Source organism: Chelonoidis abingdonii, chromosome 2 (genome assembly GCF_003597395.2).
Source record: "Chelonoidis abingdonii isolate Lonesome George chromosome 2, CheloAbing_2.0, whole genome shotgun sequence".
Classification (NCBI taxonomy): Eukaryota; Metazoa; Chordata; order Testudines; family Testudinidae; genus Chelonoidis; species Chelonoidis abingdonii.
The window spans coordinates 47,802,285-47,825,373 of record NC_133770.1 but is presented as its reverse complement, the minus strand read 5'-3'; the positions used below and the strand labels follow the sequence as shown (position 1 = coordinate 47,825,373).

General features: G+C 38.6%; 1 protein-coding gene across 7 annotated transcripts in view; it reads right to left on the bottom strand.

The window, feature by feature from the left end:
* Positions 1-23,089, bottom strand: part of CDK14 (cyclin dependent kinase 14) — a 545,410-nt gene that overhangs the window by 98,936 nt on the left and 423,385 nt on the right. For all 7 annotated transcript variants that reach the window (XM_032798112.2, XM_075062353.1, XM_032798113.2 and 4 more), the window contains one exon: positions 1,121-1,260. In XM_032798112.2, coding sequence (XP_032654003.1) covers positions 1,121-1,260 — 140 coding nt within the window. The remainder of the gene's footprint in view (positions 1-1,120; positions 1,261-23,089) is intronic.

Genomic DNA, 23,089 nt, shown 5'->3' with positions numbered 1-23,089 from the left:
CCCAAAAGCAGGGAGCAAGGTACCTTGAGTGCCAGTTTACAGATCTGCCTCAACATGAGACCCAGTGCAGTTATCTGTTAGAGCCAGAACTACTAAAAATTTGGAAGAGGGAAAATTGACTTACTAAAAGTGAAGTAAACAAAAAAATCTACTGTTGACTAATATTTGCATCCTGAGCCCAGTTTTTCAAACATTAATGTCCAAATCTCACATTTTATTGCTCAAATCACCTTACATAGGCACATAAATGCCATTGTTACATGGCCACATGATGATTTAAGTCTTTGGATATTGGATTTGGATCTTCTGTTAAGGTACTTGTGTTTGAAAACTGAAAACAACTGCTATGGTTAGAGTGCAAGAATTGATTTAAATAAAAATCACAAGTAAGATTCCCATGTGAAACCTATTTATGGTAACAAAACAGTCTCTGCATCAAAAATGCCCTCATGTATTGTAAGCATGGGTTTCCCAGAATTTATAGTGGTGACATTTAGCATTCTGGAAAAAGATAAGGAAATATGTGGTATAAGTACTTCAGAAATATTTAAAAAGCACTTGACAGCATTTGTGCTGGATGGAACATTTTTGCCAAGACAACTGGAATGCATTTTGTTTAATAGGAGAAACAAAAGAGCTGTGTGTGAATACTGAAAGCATTCTCAGCTAATAAAATGAAGTTTTCTTCTCATACGTTTCAATTCAGCAAATTACCAATTGTCTACTTTGTGTTCCTCAGTCTTCTGAATGACAAGTCTTTTTAAAGCGTTATTGTTATAACAGATACAGTGTCTGAGAATCAAACATTGCTGGATTTTTATCCTGTGTGCTGCAGCTAGTTAAAAAGTACTGTATGTTATGATGTGAAAAGCACTAAATATGTAAATTGTATTTTTTTCCTTTTGCTTTATGACAATTCAGATAATTCTCTTGGCTGCACACATAATCAAATACAAAGATAGCTAGCTGCAGACTGCGGAGTAGAGATAGCAAAGGAGAATCCATTTTTTCCTGTGTCAAGCAAACTATGCAATTTGAACTACAGAATTTCGCTCAACTATATATATCTATATACTGATTTCCTTGCTTTTATTCAGCTCAGAGGTTTTGTCATACTCACTATCAGTTAGCTCCCATAGCCGTGGGGGCAGATCACTGAAATATTTGTGGTTCAGGGCTGCCTGTGCTGACAATCTGTTCTTTGGGAAACACTGAAGTAGTTTGGAGGCCAGATCCTCTGCATGATTCACATAGCTTAGCCTGAAACACAAGCAAGGAGAATTAAAACAAACATACCTACGTACAAGCTAGTTACTCTACTAATAGCAGCTGGATTCAGTATAGTTAAAAATGCAGAATCTCGCATCACTGAAGATTCAGGGACTGAAAATTACACTGGTTCCAGGATTTTCTACACTCAGTGCTAGACCAGTGCCAAAAACATACTCCTTAGACTAAGGGTGAAATTTCTGTGGTCGATATCTTATGAGTCACCAGAACATGTATATCATAACATATATATTGTAAAAGCTTTACTTACCACAGGAGGAAAAGCACGAAACTACGATTACCATTTTGTTTTTCCCATCCCTATTTCACTCTTACAACACTCTCAGTTACCGTACAGTGTTCGCTATGCTTATGAGAGCCACAAACATCACTTAAAGCTACTCTAACCAAAATGAGATATTCATTACAAGAGGAACACAATGATTCCTCTCTGGGGTGACTCTACACTTTCCCTTTAAGACTTTAGCAGACTCTAATAAATACAAGTAATTATTACACTTAAATTATGGGCTGACATATGCCAGATATGCTGCTATTGATAGTGATCCAAAAATGTGATATTCACTGTGTTTTGGATCTATGACATCTGCGTGCATTATAGGGATTTTCCTCTAACAAGCCTATCTGCTCCATTCTTGTGAACAGATAGGATATTTGTCCAAAGAATTCCTGGGTATCAACCACTGACTGGAAAGAGTTGACAAACTCAGGCCATTAATCCCAGCCAGTTATTATTTGAAGAAATTTCCAGGACTTGTTTTTTTTATTGCTATTCTAGGGTAAACATGTGTAAAATGCAAAAGGTACTTTTCAGTGTCATTTTGCTACATCTTCTCCTTTTTAAGTTTGTGGTACAATATGGGCATCAATGTCAGTCATTCACCATAGCCCAAGCTTTGCCAGAGGATTAATTCCAGGTTTCTTAAACAATTGTTTTATTTGGCTTTTCATGACATTTACAAGAAAGTGCTTTACAAACCAGGACACTGGTAAATGTCAGTACACATACCCCTAGTAGCAGGGGGGGCAGATAAAGTCTGGGAAAAATCACATTCATGTGTCAAGTATCAGAGGGGTAGCCGTGTTAGTCTGGATCTGTAAAACCAGCAGAGAATCCTGTGGCACCTTATAGACTAACAGACGTTTTGGAGCATGAGCTTTCATGGGTGAATACATGCATGCATCTGACGAAGTGGGTATTCACCCATGAAAGCTCATGCTCCAAAACGTCTGTTAGTCTATAAGGTGCCACAGGATTCTCTGCTGGTTTTACAGATCCAGACTAACACGGCTACCCCTCTGATACTTGACACATGAATGTGATTTTTCCCAGACTTTATCTGCCCCCCCTGCTACTAGGGGTATGTGTACTGACATTTACCAGTGTCCTGGTTTGTAAAGCACTTTCTTGTAAATGTCATGAAAAGCCAAATAAAACAATTGTTTAAGAAACCTGGAATTAATCCTCTGGCAAAGCTTGGGCTATGGTGAATGACTGACATTGATGCCCATATTGTACCACAAACTTAAAAAGGAGAAGATGTAGCAAAATGACACTGAAAAGTACCTTTTGCATTTTACACATGTTTACCCTAGAATAGCAATAAAAAAAACAAGTCCTGGAAATTTCTTCAAATAATAACTGGCTGGGATTAATGGCCTGAGTTTGTCAACTCTTTCCAGTCAGTGGTTGATACCCAGGAATTCTTTGGACAAATATCCTATCTGTTCACAAGAATGGAGCAGATAGGCTTGTTAGAGGAAAATCCCTATAATGCACGCAGATGTCATAGATCCAAAACACAGTGAATATCACATTTTTGGATCACTATCAATAGCAGCATATCTGGCATATGTCAGCCCATAATTTAAGTGTAATAATTACTTGTATTTATTAGAGTCTGCTAAAGTCTTAAAGGGAAAGTGTAGAGTCACCCCAGAGAGGAATCATTGTGTTCCTCTTGTAATGAATATCTCATTTTGGTTAGAGTAGCTTTAAGTGATGTTTGTGGCTCTCATAAGCATAGCGAACACTGTACGGTAACTGAGAGTGTTGTAAGAGTGAAATAGGGATGGGAAAAACAAAATGGTAATCGTAGTTTCGTGCTTTTCCTCCTGTGGTAAGTAAAGCTTTTACAATATATATGTTATGATATACATGTTCTGGTGACTCATAAGATATCGACCACAGAAATTTCACCCTTAGTCTAAGGAGTATGTTTTTGGCACTGGTCTAGCACTGAGTGTAGAAAATCCTGGAACCAGTGTAATTTTCAGTCCCTGAATCTTCAGTGATGCGAGATTCTGCATTTTTAACTATACTGAATCCAGCTGCTATTAGTAGAGTAACTAGCTTGTACGTAGGTATGTTTGTTTTAATTCTCCTTGCTTGTGTTTCAGGCTAAGCTATGTGAATCATGCAGAGGATCTGGCCTCCAAACTACTTCAGTGTTTCCCAAAGAANCCCCCCCCCCCCCCAGTTCCCTTGCACCAAATGTCACAAGCACAGACTCCAATGGAGAGAGGATGGAGGGTTAGTTGTGGAATATACATCTGCATCACATCTCGAAGAACAACAGTTACAGCACAGGTAAATAAATGCTTTTTTATTCGAGTAGGTGTAGTTGTGTATTCCATGTAGTATTTGCAGGACGTGGGGGTCAGAGTCTGTGTTCCCTCTAATTTTTGCCACCCATGTGCAAAATGAATTTTGTTATGTGCATCAATATGGAGGGGATGTGTGACACGTCACCTCCATATTGGTGCACATAACAAAATTCATGTGGCGGTGATGGGGCTGAGGGTTTTGGAGTGTGGGAGGGGACTCAGGGCTGGGGCAGAGGGGTGGGGTGGGGGCTCTGGCTGGGGATGCAGGCTATGGGATGGGGCTGGGGATGAGGGGCTCAGGGCTGGGGCAGAGGGTTGAGGTGGGGGGGTGAGGGCTCTGGTTGGAGGGTGTGGGCTCTGGGGTGGGGATGAGGGGTTTGGGGTGCAGGCTGCCCCAAGACTATGGTGGAGAGAGAGAGGACTCCCCCCAGCTCGCTCTCTCCCCCCGCATCAGCACCTGGGCTTGGGAGGGGAGAGGCACCTCTCCCCGCCATGGCAGCTCTGGGGCTGGAGCTGTGAGATAGGTGCCTCTCCCCCGGCCACAACAGGTTCGGGCTAGGCTGGGTTGGGGCACCTCTCCCCCAGCCAGGGCAAATCTGAGCCAGGGCTGGGTTGGGGCCGGGGAAGGGTGCCTCTCTCCCAGCTGTGGCAGGTCTGGGGCTGGGTTGGGGACTGCAGGATAGGCACCTCTCCCCTGGCCGCAGCAGGCCTGGGGCTGGGCTGGCAGGGAGAGATGCCTCTCTCTGCCGCAGCCCTGAGTGCATGTGCAGCGCTTAACATGCAGCTCCATGACTGTGCACCTTAGAGGGAACTTAGCTCAGAGTCTATTTGAACAAAGACTGAAGGATTGCCTTCCCAAAGTTTGCATCTGATCTGGATGCAGTAGTAACGGCATAGTGGTTTGTAAATGTATGTACAGAGGATCAAGTGACAGCCCTGCAAATATAGGAATGTCAGTCAGAAATGCCATCAACATTGCCAGGGCCCTTGTGGAATGAGCTTGTACCCTTTGAGGAGGAGCAGTCTGAGCTACTTCATATGCTGTCTTGTTCCCGGAAGTTATTCACTGGGAGATCATCTGCGACGAGATCTCTTACCCCTTAACTTAGTCCGCATATGAAACAGACGAGATGAAGAGTGGAAAGATTTAATCTTATCCAGGTAAAAAGACAAACAGCCTGGTATACAACATGCGAAGACGCTGCTCATCCGGGGTGAATGTAGCTTAGTGATGAACACTGGTAGATATATAACTTGGTGATGAATATTACGGGTACTGCTAAACAAAGTTCTCCAACTTCAGTGTGCTGGCCGTACAAACACTTACATAGAATACATGGATGTGTCTACTCAAAGAGCTACTCTCTGAGTATGGTCTTTCAATGAGTTGTACACCCAAATTATAGTAGTTTCATCTTGTAGTAGTTTGTAGTTGTTTGCTTATGAGAATGGCAAGTGGGATGGTGTCAAAAGCCTTACTAAAATCAAGATATATCACATTTACTTCTTCCTCCCATTCACTAGGCCAGCTACCCTGTCATAGAAGGAAATTTGGTTGGTTTGGCATGATTTGTTCATGACAAATCCATGCTAGCTATGCCTTAAACATCACTCAAATGTAAAAGAAGTCTTTAACTTCTCTGACCCTCATTTTCTATATTTGTAAAATGAGGATAAGAACGAGGCAATGTGAAAAAAAGCATTTTTTCTGAATTCTGAATCTAAATTTTGATTTAAATGTGTTAGCATCCTATTTTTGTTTGTTTTCTTGAATACATTTGAATATGTAAAATTATGATTGCATGAATGTTGGTGGAAAATGGGTATCTCGCCCATACCTAAGATTTGTTTAACTAAGAAACAAATTAAGTTTCCCAACAAAATAAAATATATTTTGAGTGGAAGTAGTTTATAAAACCAAGACCATCCTGTCAAGGAACAAAAACAATACTAGCTAACTTAGATGGCCAGTCAAGAAGCAAATTCCAAATATCAAATAATCAACACAATACTCAGTACAAATACTATGCAAACCATCAATAGCTCTAATATAGTCTCATCAACTAGCCAAACAATTCTGAACAGGCAAATAAATTAGTAAAAATTGGGACCTGTTGACAGAAAATTGGTGAACAGAAAAAAAGGACTAAACTCACTGAATAGCAAGTTTGCAATGAATAGTTTGACCTACTCTGACTATAATGGGTACTTACTCCTTATAGTGTTTAGAGGGGTATTGTGAGGATCAGCTGTTTTTACGTTGCTTTGAAGTTTCCAGAAACCAAGTTATTAGTAGTAGTATACTCTCAGGCATTCATAGATTTTAAGGCCCGAAGAGACCATTACGATCATCTAGTCTGCCTGCCTGCATAAAACATACTACTGAAGATCACCCATTAATTCCCACATCAAGCTCATTACCTCTAACTGAGCTAGAACATACTTTTAAATCTGTGTAAAAGTTCTATTTTTGTTTATGTAGATTAGAAGTGCAGAAATTCTTTTTCAGGAAATTTGTCTTTTGCAAAGATCATTTATGGAAAATAGCTGGACATTGCAAAAGGAAATATGCATGTGCAGTCCTAAGACTTGTTTAAAGCAAGTCATTCTCCAAGTTATTAAAAATATACTGCATGTTCATATACTATGAACACATCTGCTACATGAGAACTTGTTGGTGAAACCCATTTAATACATAATATTGGTACCTTTTTACAAATATCCTCTTTTAAAGTTCCTCTAGAAATTAGTTAAATTTATCTGATATACATTTCAGATAGTATTCTTTAATATGGGGGGAGGGGTGAACTGGATTTTCTGATTGTGTCCTGTATGTAGGTCCTATATACTGTAGAAAAAAAAGTCTTTTTAAAAAACCAAAAGAAAAAAAACTTTTCCATTCCTAAATATATCTCTTTCTATATGGCGATAGGGCGGAATTTCATACAATATGGCTTTGTATCTAAGACATAATAGCATGTTTTGTCTCATAGCAGTTAGGCCATATAGTAACTTGGCATGCAAGATATGGCAAGTCTCAATGTTCATGCTTCACTTACTGTCACACTAATCACTTTGGAATGGTTACTGGTCATGGCAGCATACATAATTTTAATAGAAAATGCTGCATACAGCCAAGTACAGCGAAGCCCTTAGTGTTGACCATTAAATTGTATGAAAGTGCTGGCACAAGCAGCAATGGAAAGATTTTTTAAAAGAGCTAAATTGCGAATATTTACAAAAATACCTGCTCCCATAAAAATAAAAGCTCCAAGTATATACATCTCCTTAGCATAACAAAACAAATACCATTTTAGTTTATTTCACTTTAAAGTTATAAGTAGGATTAGAATTGAATAGTTGTAAATCTCACTGGATTACAAGAATTTGATTTAATTTCAGAAAACAGGTCTACATTTCTTTCTGTTGCAAAGGCAGGTCAGTATTTGGTCATGCAGAATATGACTAGGATCACTGAAGTTTGGTTTAAGCTTTTGAGAAAAAACAAAAGATTCAGGCATGTGCAGTGAACTTCTGTACTCAGGGTGCTTTGCTTGTTAAATGAAATGAAGAGCGGGGTTTAAATTCACATTAATAATTAAGACATGAGTATTTAAAACAAACAAAGATTAGTCCTGTCTATGCATTTTTGACAGCAAATGAGGTGAATACTTCCCCAAGGTAAACAGATTTTGTTTTGTGTTTACAATTTCTAAATCAAACTTAATTTGACAGTACAACTCTCATGGCATACTTCTGATTTGTTTCTCTTAAGGCATCTAACTTCCTTAATTCCCTTTGAAAATTCCAGATTTGCCTCCTTTTGAGTGTGCAAGGAAATACTATAATTACTACTTCATTACTCACATTGCACTAATGCTGAGAGGCCTCAACTGTTATCAAGGCCTCTTAGTGTGAGGTCCTGTACAAAAATATAGCAAAAGACAGTCATTGCCCCAAACAGCTTGCAATCTAAACAGACAAGGGAAAGGAGAAAAGATGTATTATCCACATTTTAAGGCCGGAGAATTGAGGTACAGAGAGATTAAGGGGGATATTTTCAAAGCATGAACAGCAGGTAAAGTGCCAATGCCCACTGAAAGTGCCTTTAAACTCAGAGTCACACAGTAAGTATATGGCAGAGTTGGAATTGAACCAAAAATCTCCTAAATATCTGCCCACTACCTACACTCTACAATAGTTCTCAACTTAAGCATTGGATATGCTCACCAAAACAACTTATAAGCAGAAAAAAAACATCACTTTGTTGAGTCTAAAGTTTGAATGTTATAAATGGAATAAATACGAATGGTAAATGTCTCATAGTGCTGAAGCCTGTATTACACTGTAAATCCAAAATGTTACTAAAGAGTAAACAATTGTACCATGATTTTTGCCACACCATCCAACTAGTGCTTTTAACTCACAGGACTCCTATACAGTAAATGACAGACAAAAATGCATTTCCTTTCTTCTTGTTTTACGCCACTCCTGAGTGCTGATGTAAAACGGTGCCAATTTTAGGTGTGTTAGTTAATGTTTTCTTTGTCAAGCCATTCACTCTTCAGTCAAAGATATGCATATTTGTATTTCTGAGAAGTACAGTGGTTGTAATAAAATATTACAGTTTTCTACAGCAGGTATCTCTCTTTCTGTAAGGGCTTATATTTAACAGATTTGAAGTGCAGACAGTCAAAATGACATCTTTAAACACAAGAAAACCATTTAAACCTGTACCAACATTGCAGATTAAAATATATTTAAGATGGTCATTATTCAAGCCAATTTTTTCAAATTTATTTGGCTATGTTGTGAACCCTGTTGCTGAGCAGTCTAATATGGGTAAAGTTAAGCAGTTGCATAAGTCTTTGCAGGATTGGGTCCTTAGTAATGCTTTGGCTTTCTTTGTCCAGGAATAGAATTTTCTTACTGGGTAAAACATGGCCAAATATATTTGAAGGGAATGGGTTTGAATGAGAGCCAACTGAAATACACATTTTTTCTAGAATCCTGACACAAGTTGAAGTAGTTCTGTATTTCTCAGCATCTGAGAGACCTCACTAGGAGTACGCACATGCATAAAGTTAAGCATGTGTGTCAGTCTTTGCAGGTCAGGGTAAGGCCTAATTTGAGTAACATCAGCATTTACCAAATATTGTAGCCCATTTTGTGTGCTCATTTGCATGGCTAGGGCTCCTGTTGATTTCAGTGAAACCATTCTTATGTTTCAGAGTATATAATTTTACCATGTAGATATAAAATACTGGGCCCTCTTAATCCCTACTGTAAATCTACTAGAGTCATCAGGGATGAATTTAGCCCATTACCATTACTGTGATGAAATCACCATAATGAAGACCAAACTAGTACCGCACTCCAGTTGGATGCTTTTAACTTTTGATGCAGATAAAAGCATAAAACCTAAACACTGTGACAAACATCTACAACTATTGAAGAAAATATTTTACATTGCCTAGTCGGTCTACCCCAGCCTAGCCTGCTGCCTGCGTAAGATGATATACTCCCCTGCAATAAAGATTTGCAAGGAAAGAAAATAGTATAAATCAAAGACCAAATGAACTCCTGAAGGAGGCATACATTGTAAAAAGAATCGTTAAGGCAGTGCTACCCTCATTGTCTGTTGATTTGTTTTGCCAGATCACAAAATAAAGTGACTCTTTACAAGGTTTCTACTATTTCCATAAAGGTGTATGAAAAAAAAAGATTATTGGAAATGTACAGGTTAGTTAGTTCAGTACCTTTTAACTATACTTGAATAGTCAAGCATCAGTATCCTTGTTTATTAAAGTACTAGAAAAGTGGCCAAATCTTTATAATTAAAATAAAAGCCAGGACAAACATCAATGATAATTTTTCCTGTGGTGTTTGTACATTGTTACAAATATAAGTATTTGATTTCTTGGTATTGCCACTAATGTAGGTGTTCAAGAAGGCCATAGCCCTATTTAGACAAGCCATGTAGGTGAGCTGATTTAGTGCATTCCAACAAGGTAATAAGTCTGACCTATTTGAAATAATTCTCACTGAACAGCCACACAGCTGCTACTAATTGGAGAAAAAGCCAAGATGAATATCGTGTCATGATAAAAAAAAGTAAATGTGGCAAATAAAGGCGCCAACAACAAGAGGGACACAAGTACATTACTTATGAAAACATTTGTGCTAATTAGTGTATCTTGTTCAAAACATTCTTGTAGGAATTTTTAAGGCTAAAATCCACTGGTCGATATATATTTCTTAATACCAGTTTCTAAACTTTACGGGACTGTAGAATCAAGACCATAATCTTTTTTCTCCAATAGCCTGGTTTGAGGATTTTAAAAAAACAAAAATATGGAAGAGGAGGCTCAGTAATGCTTTAGTCCAGAAGATTTAGCACTAGGTGCTGCTCAATGCACCAAATAGCAAGAGTATGAACCAGTTTACACACTCAAAACAACTGAGGTCAATAGTGGATTAAGCTCAGTTGTAGACAACCAAGTTATAAAATGCCTGTATGGACATGGCCAGACACAATCAGGATAAAATACATGCTAGGTTTCCACTGGAGCTAATTTCTCATCTTGTACAGTTCTGTCTGGACTAGGCATGAGCTATAGCTTAGCATGGTGTATATCCGGTATAGAAGCATAATGTTCCTTGCAATGCCTAGGATGAAAGATCTGCCTTGCCTCTTGCTGAATCAGTGTCATTTACATGGTTTACTTTCCCATGCGGATGGAAACACTATAGCCCCCCCCCACACACACACAATTGGCTATCTACTTAAGCTAAAGTATTTTTTAAAACTTGGCTACAATATAGTTTGGACCACAGACCAAACGAATGTGTTATCACCTGGATCATCCACAGCGTTTAATAATCATTAGTGAGAATGAGAAACAAATGGGAGAAAGGACAATCTTCAATACATGGACTTGCATGAGGAGATCTGCATTCCCTTTCCAGCTCTCCCACAGGACTCAATCCAGGAACACAATTAACCACATGCTTAACTTTAAGCACAAGAATATTTCCATTGAGTTCAATAAATCTACATAGGCTTAAACCTGAGTATGTTTCTAGGTGCTTTGTTTGACTGGGGCCTTGATCTACCCCTGCACCAATTCCTGCAGCAAAAAAATGAAGATAATATGTTCACCTATGGTGCCCCGAAGGACTAATTCCTTTAAAGTTTATACAGCATTGCAAGATCTTCAGATGGACAGCACTACAGAAGTGCAGGCCATTTATTATAAACTTGGCAGATTTGAGCTTTGAACACAGAGGTTAACGAGAGCCATTCTGCATATGATTGACTTAAACTTACCTTATTTTTCTTCTTTCTAGGTCCTGATATCCACACCCAATGGCTCTTGCTCTATTTGATGCCATAGAATAAACTATGCTGGGGCGATCACACCTCTCACGTAAATCCAGTGCAAACTACTGCCAGTTTATAGACATAATGCTCTTATTTTACAATACTGCACAGATTATCTACATTAAAAGTCATCAGATTATATGCCCGTTGGGATATGGAATAAGGATATGTGAAAGTTAAAAAGCCCAATGCAGTATTGTGTCCTGCATATGATCTTACCAGTGAGAGCCATCGAATTTGGTGTTAGGAACTAGGAAAAAATAAAAGGAAGTAGCTTTAAATACAAGTACAGTATATGTCAGATGACCCACTTACTCCCAATGCTATTCAGGACATTCTGGCATATAATCGTAGAATTGCTGATTTTTAAAAAAATTCAGCTCAATGGAATTATTTTGAGAGTCTTGTTCTTCTCCTGTTTAAAAAGGTGACAAACTGTTTGAACACAGAGATGCAAAAGTATTCATAGGTAAGTCAGCTTTAAGGTTCATTTTATATTTCCTTGTTTGCAATTTTCATCAATTTCTTTGAGTAAAAAATGTTTCCTGGGAAAAGTATTTCCCAAGAAATTTTAATCATAGCTTCCCTTACCATTTTTCCCCAGAAAGATTTTAGCAATTACTTCTTTTCACTATCGATCAATTGTCTTCTTTCAGCATACCATTTAGTTCAATATTAAAGATATTCATTATGGCAAACATATAATAGCTTACTTACACCATTACAGAAGATTTCAGAATATGTTAGATTTACAGTTTATTGGAAGGTCTTTCCTTGTGGTAAATGTAATTAATAAAAACTACAACTACATTTAATCAGAAGCTTTATATTCCTTTGAAAACCTTTAAAAGGCATGAATCTTCTAATAAGGATAGTACTTTTAAAAGGTCTTCTTCATGCATCTCAGCAAAAAGCTGAACAATGTATCCTTGGAAAATAAATACAGCTAAAAATAATTACTAAAAAAGCCATCATTTTATAGGCTATTATTTCACCAGAAAAGGGGGAAAATGTATCTTTAATCCTGAACAAAAACTCTTCAACGTTTATGTTCTCTATAAACCTTTCACTGAGAATTGAAAATATAAGTTAGTAATGCAATAAATGCCCTAACAAATATATCAGATTTTTCACTTAATGCTTTTTACAGGCTTAAACCAAACTGAGTGAAAGAAAAATCACCTTTTACAGTCTGACTCTTACAGGAAGAATGCCTTTCTGTTATGCTTTTTAAAAGAAGCCATGGTGAATTTATATCAACTTCATTGAATCTTGGAGCATGATAAAAGGAAGAAAATACGCCAGTGCAGTTAACATTCCATAGCATTCTTTCTTCACATATTTATTTCCTCACTGACTGGACATATGCCAGGGGTAACAAAAAAAAAAAAAAAAGGAGAGAGAGAGAGAGGGAGAATTAAAAAACCCACCATAGGAGTAGCTGAAATAAACCTTTGGCACATCATGCCGTCAAGGCTCTGTGGGTTTCTCTCTCTCAGCACCCTGCATTGTTACTCTCTAAAGGAATCGTAGCAATGGCAGACAGAGAGAGAGCCCGAGAGTACACGAGATGGAGAACTTTGAGTTTTGAGTTTGTCACTGGGTGCAGCTGCTGGGGCTGCAAACAAAGTTCTCCCTATAAAACGATTGTAAAGGAAAATACAGCTGTCTTTTTGGACCTACTGTCTTTTGAAATCTAACAGCATCCATGTCCCAATAAAGAAACATTAGTACTCTCTCATAAATCTCAGCCCTCTTGTCTAATATTTTAACATCTTTCGTTGAAAAGTCTTAATTTCACTATAATGTAAATAAGAACTGGTTTGTTTGTTCAGTACTCCAACAAGAATTTGCTGTAAAGATTTCAGAATGCAGGGAGTGCCCTGAAAAGGGTGACCTCCCTTTAGTCACTGAAGCCAAAGACCATTTATCTCAGTTAACCTACAGATCTGTCCTGTAGGGACCTCACATCTGTCAAACACTTGGAGACAGCTACTTATCCTCTCCTCCTTTCTCTCCCTAAAATGTCAGACTGGTCTGATTTTTTATTATTGTATGTTTTTCAAACTAATGAAAAAAGTGTTATGGATATGGCAAGATGAAGTGTGCACTTTGTATTATTTATACAGTCCCTTAAATATGGATAGGGATTTGGAGAGAAAGAGAACGCTTTCACTCCAGAAAGCTTACAAAGTAAGAAACCAATGCTGTAAGACTTAAGCATATGCCTAACTTTATCAACTCTGCTGAACTCAGTGAGACTATGCACTTGCATAAGTGAAGCATGCAAAGTCTTTGCTGAATTGGAGTATAAATTAAGACCCAACAGTGACTTGATCAATTGCAACAATCAACGTGGGAGAAAGAGGGCCAAGAATTACACCATAAGATCATGTTGATTTTAAGGTATTTCAAGACTATATATGCACCCACATACACACACACCTCATTCCACTAGGCCACAAAAAGCTGGTTGCAGCTCCTGGATTCTCAGTGACTTGGCCCCATTGGAAGTGAGAGGAGCAAGGGGCTCTCCGCCACATACCCTTCTCCCCAGCTGTCTGACACACCTTCCTTCCCCTTTACATTGGTGAATCCTCTTGTGGCACCTTCCAATAGGTTCAAGCTCACTTTGGCTGCATAAACAGCAAAAAGCAAACTTGGCAGACTGGAGAATCCAGTCCATAATCTTTAATGATGCTGTTAGTTTAAGATGACTAGGGTTTTAATAGGCCTTCTGGAAGTAGTGTGAATCACACAAGATATTTGAAGGGGGAAAAGATGAGAGCATGGTAGAGTGGATAAAGGGGACTTTCCCAGATGTAGGCAGCTCTGAGGAAGGAGGGAACAATGGTTATAGTTTGGTGTGTGTGGCTTGAGCAGAGATGAACATGGCTTCCCACTGAATTTGGTGGTGTTATAAAGAAGGTGCAGCATTGCATGCCACATTCAAATCTTTGCATTTCTGAAGAGTTTTTATTAGTTACATTTACTTTACTGAGATGTATTTTTCTTCTGCTTAAGACTTTAAAACATGAGCAGTTCTGTATATTTGTCATAATTTAAGACCACAATTATTTGGTGGTTGGTGTTTTTACTTGCATCTTATTCATGAGTCAGGGTGAGGACACCAGATGGACTCAAAAAACTGTCTATGACGATTTTCAACTATTTTTGCACATCTCTAATGGTCAACATAGTATGAAAGAAGTAGGCAGATGTATGTGGGAAATCTAAGCTGAGTATCTAGACATGTCCCAGTTTTGGCTATTTAAAAAACAACAAAAATTATTTATGGTAGTGCCCATTTATGAACCAGATTTTCAAAAGAGCTGAGCTATCTTTGGAGTCAGACTCTCCAGAAAACCAACAAACAAGCAAGCAAGCAAACACACACCTCAACACTTATTTAGACACCAAAATAACTGGGCAGATTTTCAAAAGAGCTCAGCATGTTGGGCGTGTGATGTAAACTGAGCTCCTTGTAAATCTGGCTGTATGAGTCACAATGGGAACTGCTGGGTGTGGGGCACTTTTGAAAATCTAGTTGCCCAACTGGTAGATGCTTTTCAAACCATCAAGGAAGACAGCCACAGCTGGAAAGACAGACAAATGGAGAGAGGTTAGGAGAATAAAGGACTGTGAACAGTATACAAATATATATAATTTATACACAAGTCAACTTGATTCACTGAAAGAAGTATGGAAAATGTGGGCGTTCAAAAGGGGTTGTGTGGATGAGCTCACAGAAGCAGTCCCATGCACTGGAGGCCACAGGGGAGAAGGAACAGAGGTGACTGTGGGAGAAGCTGAAACGCTTGAGAGCATGGGCAGAACAGAGGTGGTGAGAGGCAATTCAAAACTTGACAATGGAGGCTAAGTAGGAAGGGGCAGAGTTATGCAGAACTTTGAATGCAGTGATGCAATGCTTCAATGTGATGGGGTCTAGGAGCTCCATGTAGGAAAGTTACATGATCAGATTAACAGAAAGAAGTGGAGTTCAGTAACTGCATTTTGTATGGCTGGAGGGGTGCAATGTGCATGCTTGGGAAGCCAGTGAGGAAAATACTGCAGTAATCAAAGCGAGATCTAATGAGGGCTCGAATGGGAGATTTGGTGTGGGGATGGAAAGAAGAGAATGGATGCTGAGAAGGAAGAAGCTGCAGGATTTAAATGCAGCCTGGATGTGTGGGACAAGAAAAGGGCAGAGTTTAAAATAACCCAAGACAGACACCTGAGTGATGGAGGATAGTGATGTTAACAATGATAGAAAAGGAGGAAAAGTGAGGAACTTCCCTGGGAATCGCAAGTAAGCAGTAAGTGAAAAAGTGAGAGTAAGGATGTAATGCAAGTGCCCATATCTGTTAGCAATTAGTTATCCACAAGATACTTAACTTGGTGAGTGTGGGTGGATGTACAACTCTGTAAATGATGTTTCAGTGTCCATTTCTGCTGCTGCCACAGCATTCCCATTATACAGCTTGCAGAGTCACCATGGTTAGGCATGATTATTAAAACCATGGCTAGAAGTGGGCCATTACAGTTTGTGGCATGGGCACAGATCCCACACCCAGCAGCATGGCGGTATTGCTAACTCTGCTCTCCCAACAATCGGTTTTACTGGGAAATCACAATGATCAGTGCTCTGCTTATTCTGCTTATTTCCCACCAACTTATTTGTTGTTGTTTTCATACCGAAGTTCTGATCTCTCTGTTTTGAACAGCTGTAAGGCTACGTCATGGTACCAGTAAAGGTAGGCTAATGAAAACTAACACTGGAAACTGGGGAAAAGGCTGACCCAGTGGCACTGTCTGCACTGCCACTATAAAGGTAGGCTGTGTGGTCCAGTGGACAGGCCACTGGACTGGGAATGAGGAGGCGTGGCTTCTACAACCAGCTCTACTGCTGGGCTCCTGTGTGACTTTGAGTAGAGCCCGGCAAATCTGCAGATATCTGCTTTATATCCAGGAGCCATGTTTGCGGGTCACGGATACAAATTTTGTATCTGCACACGACTCTAATTTTGGGGATGTCTCAGTCTCTCTGTGCCTTGGTCAGCCATCTATTTAAACTCAGACCTCTTTGGGGCAGGGACTCTCTCTCACTATGTTGGCTCGCTCTGTGCCTACCACAATGTGGCCCCAATCTCACTACTGTAATATAAATAATGATAATACTGGTGTCTCATTCTGCGTGCAGGCAGGTTGTGAGAACACTTTGGAAAACACAGGTGCAAGGTAATGGCATGGTTGTAAGAAGAGCTGTGCTGCTGTGGAAGACATCCTGTGGGCTGCCTTCCCACAATAGATGTCACTAAGCAGGAAAACCATCTCCGCGTTATTGATAGTACAAAATAAAAGCTTGATCCTGCTTATGGGATCACCCACCCCCTGCTGCAAATTTCCACTGATTTGCATTAAAAACTCTCAGCATTCTGCACCAGTATGCTGACAACGTGGGTCTCCTTTGTGGATCATTTTGAATTTAAACAAGTAAGGTAAGAAGTCCTTATTGGAATTCATTATGTGGGATACTGCAGATTTCTTTGGACTGAAATTTTCCTATAAAATTCAAAGATCTTTGAGAGAAGTTTTGGTCTTGTCCCAGGATCTTGCAAATGTGTTACACCACAGTCCTATACAGCACCTATTAAACAGCAGAGTAAACCCGAAAATTTGTCTTAATGGACATTTCTGCTCTAACTCTAGTGCTACAGAAACCATATTTTAAATATTTTAGCTGCATATATATTTGATAACACAGAGAGATCCAGGATGTAAGAATCCTATTTCCTTTTCCAGAATATGCTGCGGGAGTTGGCATCTATGTACTACTGTGACCAACATATTAGATAAAACAGAGAGATCACACCAGAACCATGCCCTGCCCCAAGCAGACAACCATCCTGGGACCTGTTTTTCAGAACTGTTGAGCACCCACAACTCTAGCTGAAGTCAATGAGGGCTGTGAGTTTTTAGCAGTTCATGGGGGAATAAACAAACATCATAGGCAAATGGGTTAATAAATAAAGGAAAGTGCTGACATTAACATTTGAAGTGTTGTCAACTCTCACAATTTTATTGTGAGTTTAATAACATTTGAGGTGAAATCTTAGCCCCACCGAAGACAATGGGAGTTTTGCAATTCAATTCAGTGTGGACCAGGTTTTCACCTTGGATGTTTTTCTTCAAGCCCTAGCTCCTGGAAACAAGTGATTAGATGAAAATCTCAACTTTCATTTAAAAAGAAAAGTTTCTATCCCTCACGGTTGCAGAATAAAGCTTTAAAATGTGACTTGAGTTGTACCCTAGAGGCTCAAAAACATGGCAACTAAAAAGAACCCTCAAATTATTTCTTATTAAAAATCTCATGATGTTTAAGCCAAACTTCATGATATTTTGGGGCCTAATTTATGATGTTGGGGTGCTTGAGGCTGGCAAAACTGGGGCACTCTCATGAAGTACCACCACTAATAGAGAAAACAGAGGCTTAAAGCTATGATACAATATGACTATAAGGAGGCAACTCAAAGGGAAGACTGAAATGACAGGCCCTCCTTAAGTCATATCATCATGAGAGAGAAGTTTTTATACTGATCGCCCTAGCTTTTGTCAGCTCAGGTCACGATCTCAACAATAGTTCAAGTCTGATTCTAGGTATCCAAACAAAAGCAAGAACTGGATTGCAAGAATATTTTAAGGGTGCATTTGTCTGTTTTCAATTTTTTTAAATAAAAAGTCTAGTTGGATTAAGGATTCACATATCGAATCTGAAAAATTAGAAATTTTCTTTATTTTTATTTCAAACCTGCTCACATACATCAGCAGCCATTAACAAACACAGCTGGCATCTTTATTGGTTTATTCACTGAAGGATTTAACTGGACAAACATCACAAAGACGGAGGCTGATTTCATTGAATTTATGATCAAATATTCTCCAGTGCTGGAACTCTGAAAGATCAATTATTATGAAATGTGAATAATTTAAAGAAAAGTTCTTATTTGGCACTGTTTGTAAATCAAGTCTTGTGGGAGTAAACGCTGCTGAGGTAGTAGCAGACAGTGGATACGTTGTACTATTTATAACTGTTTATAATAATGCAGCAGAACTTTCTGTGAATTAACAGTTTTATTCACTTACTGATAATGCCATTTATGTATCAATGGTTTGATTGGCAACTTATTAGATAGATATTCTGCTAAAGCATTTTATTCTAAATTTTAATCAGAATTTATTGTGATCAAAGAACAACTTAACTGACCTAGTATCTCCTTTCAAAATTAGACAATTTTTTCCCCTACAAAGGCTCAATTTTTAAAAGAATTTTATGGGCTTTCTATTAAGAGCCAAAGTGAAGTCTATTGTTAAGACCAATACCAGGAGGAATATAATAATTTTAACACAGAATTTATGCCTGAGGATATGGAATTGACTCAATGCCTAAAAGAAAAAGGTCAGTTCCTTTGGAATTACTTGCCTCTCTGCCCTCCAGCGATAACAGGTGCACCAATGCAACACTGAGTCTCTTTATTCACAGAGTATTGCTGAAGATACATAATATATCATCCAGTTTTAAGGCAATGGCAAGAATAATTACCTTATATCTGCCCATTTTGACAACCAGGTCAAGTGGACGCTGAACATACATACCTGGGTTTAGAGCAACTAATCTATCCACAGGCAACATCTCTTCTAAGCTTTCAAACTACGTTTGCACCTTCTAAGAATGATTTGTCTGAAGGCTTCATTTAATCTATTTAGCAAAACTGTGAATCTAAAACATGTGTTTTAAAGCTTGAAATAGACCATTGTTTTACATTAATGATGTACAATGCCATTTTTAACATATCACTGATTTTAAAGAACTGCATGAGAAAACAAGAACTCTGTTCCCTTGCTTTAAGCGGCATTAATTTATTGCCATAAGTCCTATGCCACAGCACTCAGAGACCTAGGAAGTTGAGGCTTGAAGGAGCAATAGCCAGAAATGTGGAGGCAGAAAAAGAAATCTATATTTTTTTTTTCTTTTTTGGCATGAATTGCAAAAGATTCTTGGGATATGATCACAAGAGCTTCTGGAATAGAGAGGCTAAATGAGGAAAAAGTGGCAGTTTAAGGGTCATTTCATTTTATGAAAACTGACAGTCAAAAGAAGACTGAAGAACCCTGATCAAACTATCATAAAGATCAGTTATAAATATTTGTCAAAGGCCAAGATGTGCTTTGATATGGTCAAGCACTCCAAAGCTTTTGATTGTTCTGGTGCATGACACTACCTCCAAAAGCTAGCGATTGCCCTCAAATCTTTGGCTGACATAACTGCAAAATCATGAGGCTTTTCAGACTGACCTCATCCTAGTTACACAGGTGATAATACTTATCTGCAAGGTTGTTTATTAGCTGACTGCACTGACACTACTCCCTTCCAAGTTGATATCCACCGATGAGGTGATAAGTAAAGATGAGAAACAAGAACATGTGAGTTCAAGAAAATTGTTCTAGGATATACTACAGTGGGCAAAAGAAAATATAAATCCCATCCCAATGACATCAACAGGGGCTGCTGGATGCTCTGCACTTTGGAAAATCAACCTACCTTTTTTCAGGTGGCTAATTTTTGGTAGTCATTTTTTAAAATCTTGGCCTTGTTGTCCACACAAAATGAAATATGACAGCTTTCTAAACCACAGCCCAGCCTGTGCTCACAGGGGGACATGAATTGCTCAAACAAGTGCATCTAAATATGTCTCAAAGAGACGGAATATTGTAGACAAAGTCATGATCTAGAAAGGAGAGATTTTAGCCAGTGCAGAAGCCATCTTGGATTCTGCCTTTAAAAAAAGAGGACTTAATTAAGAATGTGAGAAAAGAGTAATAGGAAAGTTTGGTGCTAGTGACAATTAACTACTTGAATTCAAAAGAGGAAACAATTTCTTAGACAACAAAAATACTCAAGTAACACACCACCAAAAAAAAAAGCATTATTTTGGGAAATTGGTATAACATCACCATATGAGGCGGAAGAATAGAAGGTGGTAGGAACAACTGATGTAGCTTTAAAAGAGACTCTTTAGATTAACATATTTGAAAAGTAAAGAAAAGAAGTAGAGTCAATAAGAAAGTAATGAAAAACATTATTAAAGAGCATGTGTTGGAAAATTCACAATTGAAACATTGACTAATACGATGGGGCAAGGCTAGATGGCTACAGTAAAGTATTGAGGAATAGGTATGTTAGCCCCAGGCTAAACAAATCCATGGTACCATAGTAACCAAATGGCAGTTGCTCCAGGTTAATCAAGACACCTGGGGCCAATTAAGATCCTTCTAGAAGGCAGTGGAGATAACTACATTGATTGGGACACCTGAAGCCAATCAAGGGCTGGCTGGAACTAGTTAAAAGCCTTCCAGTTAGTCAGTGAGGTGTGGGTGTCAGGAGCTATAGGAGGGAGCTGCACTGTTGCAGGAACGAAGCAGTACAAATCCATATCAGATGTAAGGAAGGTGGCCCTGAGGTAATGGTGAAGGAGATATTGAGTGGGGGGCTGCTGTGGGGAAGTGGCCCATGGAACTGTACACGTCCTATTTTCAAAAAGTCAGCTACCAAAGCTGCTAATTTTAGGGTCCCTGGGCTGGAGCCCGGAGTAGAGGGCGGGCTCGGGCTCCCCCTTCTCCTCCCTGATTAATCACTGAGACTGAGAGAAAACAGAGACTGTGTGAGGGAGGATTGCTTCTCCTCATCTCCATTGTTGGCTTATGATGAAAATGGCTCAGTAAGCTGCGACCCTTGCCTCTAGAGAGAAGGGCTACTTGGAGGGTCACAGGGAGCTTCTGAGGCTAGTAAAAATCCGCCAGGAAACACAGGATCCACGGAGTCAAGGACAGAACTTTGTCACAGTAAATACTAACCAACATATCTGTGCAATATTCACATCAAGGCCTCAAGGAATTCCTTAATGGATTCAGCAAACTAATGCTAAGTACTTTTCAAAAGTCATTAAGGACTTGATCATAACAGGATTTTGGTAGAAAAGCAAATTCAGAGTGAAAAAGTGAGGGCAATCCTGGCAATTTTTTGCTGGCAATTCTAATTTCAAACCTTGGTAAAATAACTGGAATCAACAATAAGAGAAAAAAATTGTAAGTGGATAACAAGAAAAAAATGATAAGCAATAAATAAATGACAAACAAAAATGCAAACATATTAGATAATTTGATCAATTTTTAAAATGGACTTAAATTAAATATTCATGGATCAGCATAATGTAGTAGATGTAATATATCTGAACTTTAAGCATTTGAATCAGTGTCTCACAAAACCTTGCTCTAAAGATAAATTCACATTATCTTGGATATAAGCACTCTCACATGGACTGAAAACTGGCTGACAGGCCATAAACAAAGGGTCATGATAATTGGCCATGTACAGAGTTGGAGGGGAAGCATCCAGCTGTGTGCCACAGGGATTAGTGTTAGCCCCAGTTGTATTTAACATCTTTATCCCTTAGTCCAGATCATTAATAAACAGCACGATAATTCAGTTAACATACTAACTTAGGAGGTGTTGCAAATACCAGTGAAGACAGAGAATTAATACAAAGGGATTTATAAAAATGAAATTTATGGGAAGAAAACATATGAGAAGGATTCAGCATGGGAAACTGTAGACAACTACATCTATGCATAATCTCAAACCCAGATATTCAGTGGAATGGAGATACTAGGAGAGCACTAATATCCACAGAATCTAGTCTAATAACAGAGAGTGAACTGAAGGAGTGGGGGTTTTTTTAACCCAAGAAAGCTTATGCCCAAATAAATGTTAGTCTTTAAGATGCCACTGGACTCCTTGTTTTTGTGGCTACAGACTAACATGACTACCCCGGATACTTGAGCTGGATAGGTAGAAGATAGTATTGATACAATTGCATTTAAGTTATTAGTACTAGAAAGTAGTTTTTAAAAAGAGGAGAAATACTTCTGGTTAAATGATGACCAAGGAGGTATACCATAGTGGTCTTCATTACCTAAAGTGTGTGAATATCGCAACGGGAAGGAATAGTTAAAGGTAGCGTAAGGGGGTATAACTAGGAATAATAAGATATAACAGAGCAAAGTGAAATTGTGGTTGAATATCATGATATATATATATTCTAAGAGACCTCACTGTCAGATTGTGGAATAATCTCCCCAAAAGAAGTGATAAATGTCTCATCACTTGAGACATTTAGAATTAGAATGGAGGAAGCCCTCAAAATAAACCGCAAGCTTTGGCACAAAGGATCTCTTATAGAATCTAAATAAGTCTCATCAGTCACTTATTTTTATATAATATAATTCATAACACCATCACCACCACCACGTATTTATATAGTGCTTTCCAACTGTAGATCTCTGATGCTGCTGAGTTGGGCTGTGGATGTAATGGGTCTGATTCTCACTTGCACTCAGGCCCCTTTACACTGGCAAAATGATGTAAAAGGCATCCGTCGTGGGTGCCTTTTACACTGTCAGAGCAATGTGAAGAGGCCTTGGTCTGTATGAAAATAAGATCTAATCCATTAATTTATGAAAAACTTATGAAACTGAATCGACAAAAATTGGTTAAAGCCTGAACAAAAAAGGATTTAATGCCAAAATAATGATATAAAAGTCATTACGACAAAAATTATGTTTACTTATCTTTGACGTATGCTGTGTCAACACAAGCGCTCCTCCTAGCGTTGACAGCATTTTTCTAATGTTTTTGACATACCCCGAACATTACTACAGGTCACATAAGCACTGTGCACTGAAATGGTAACA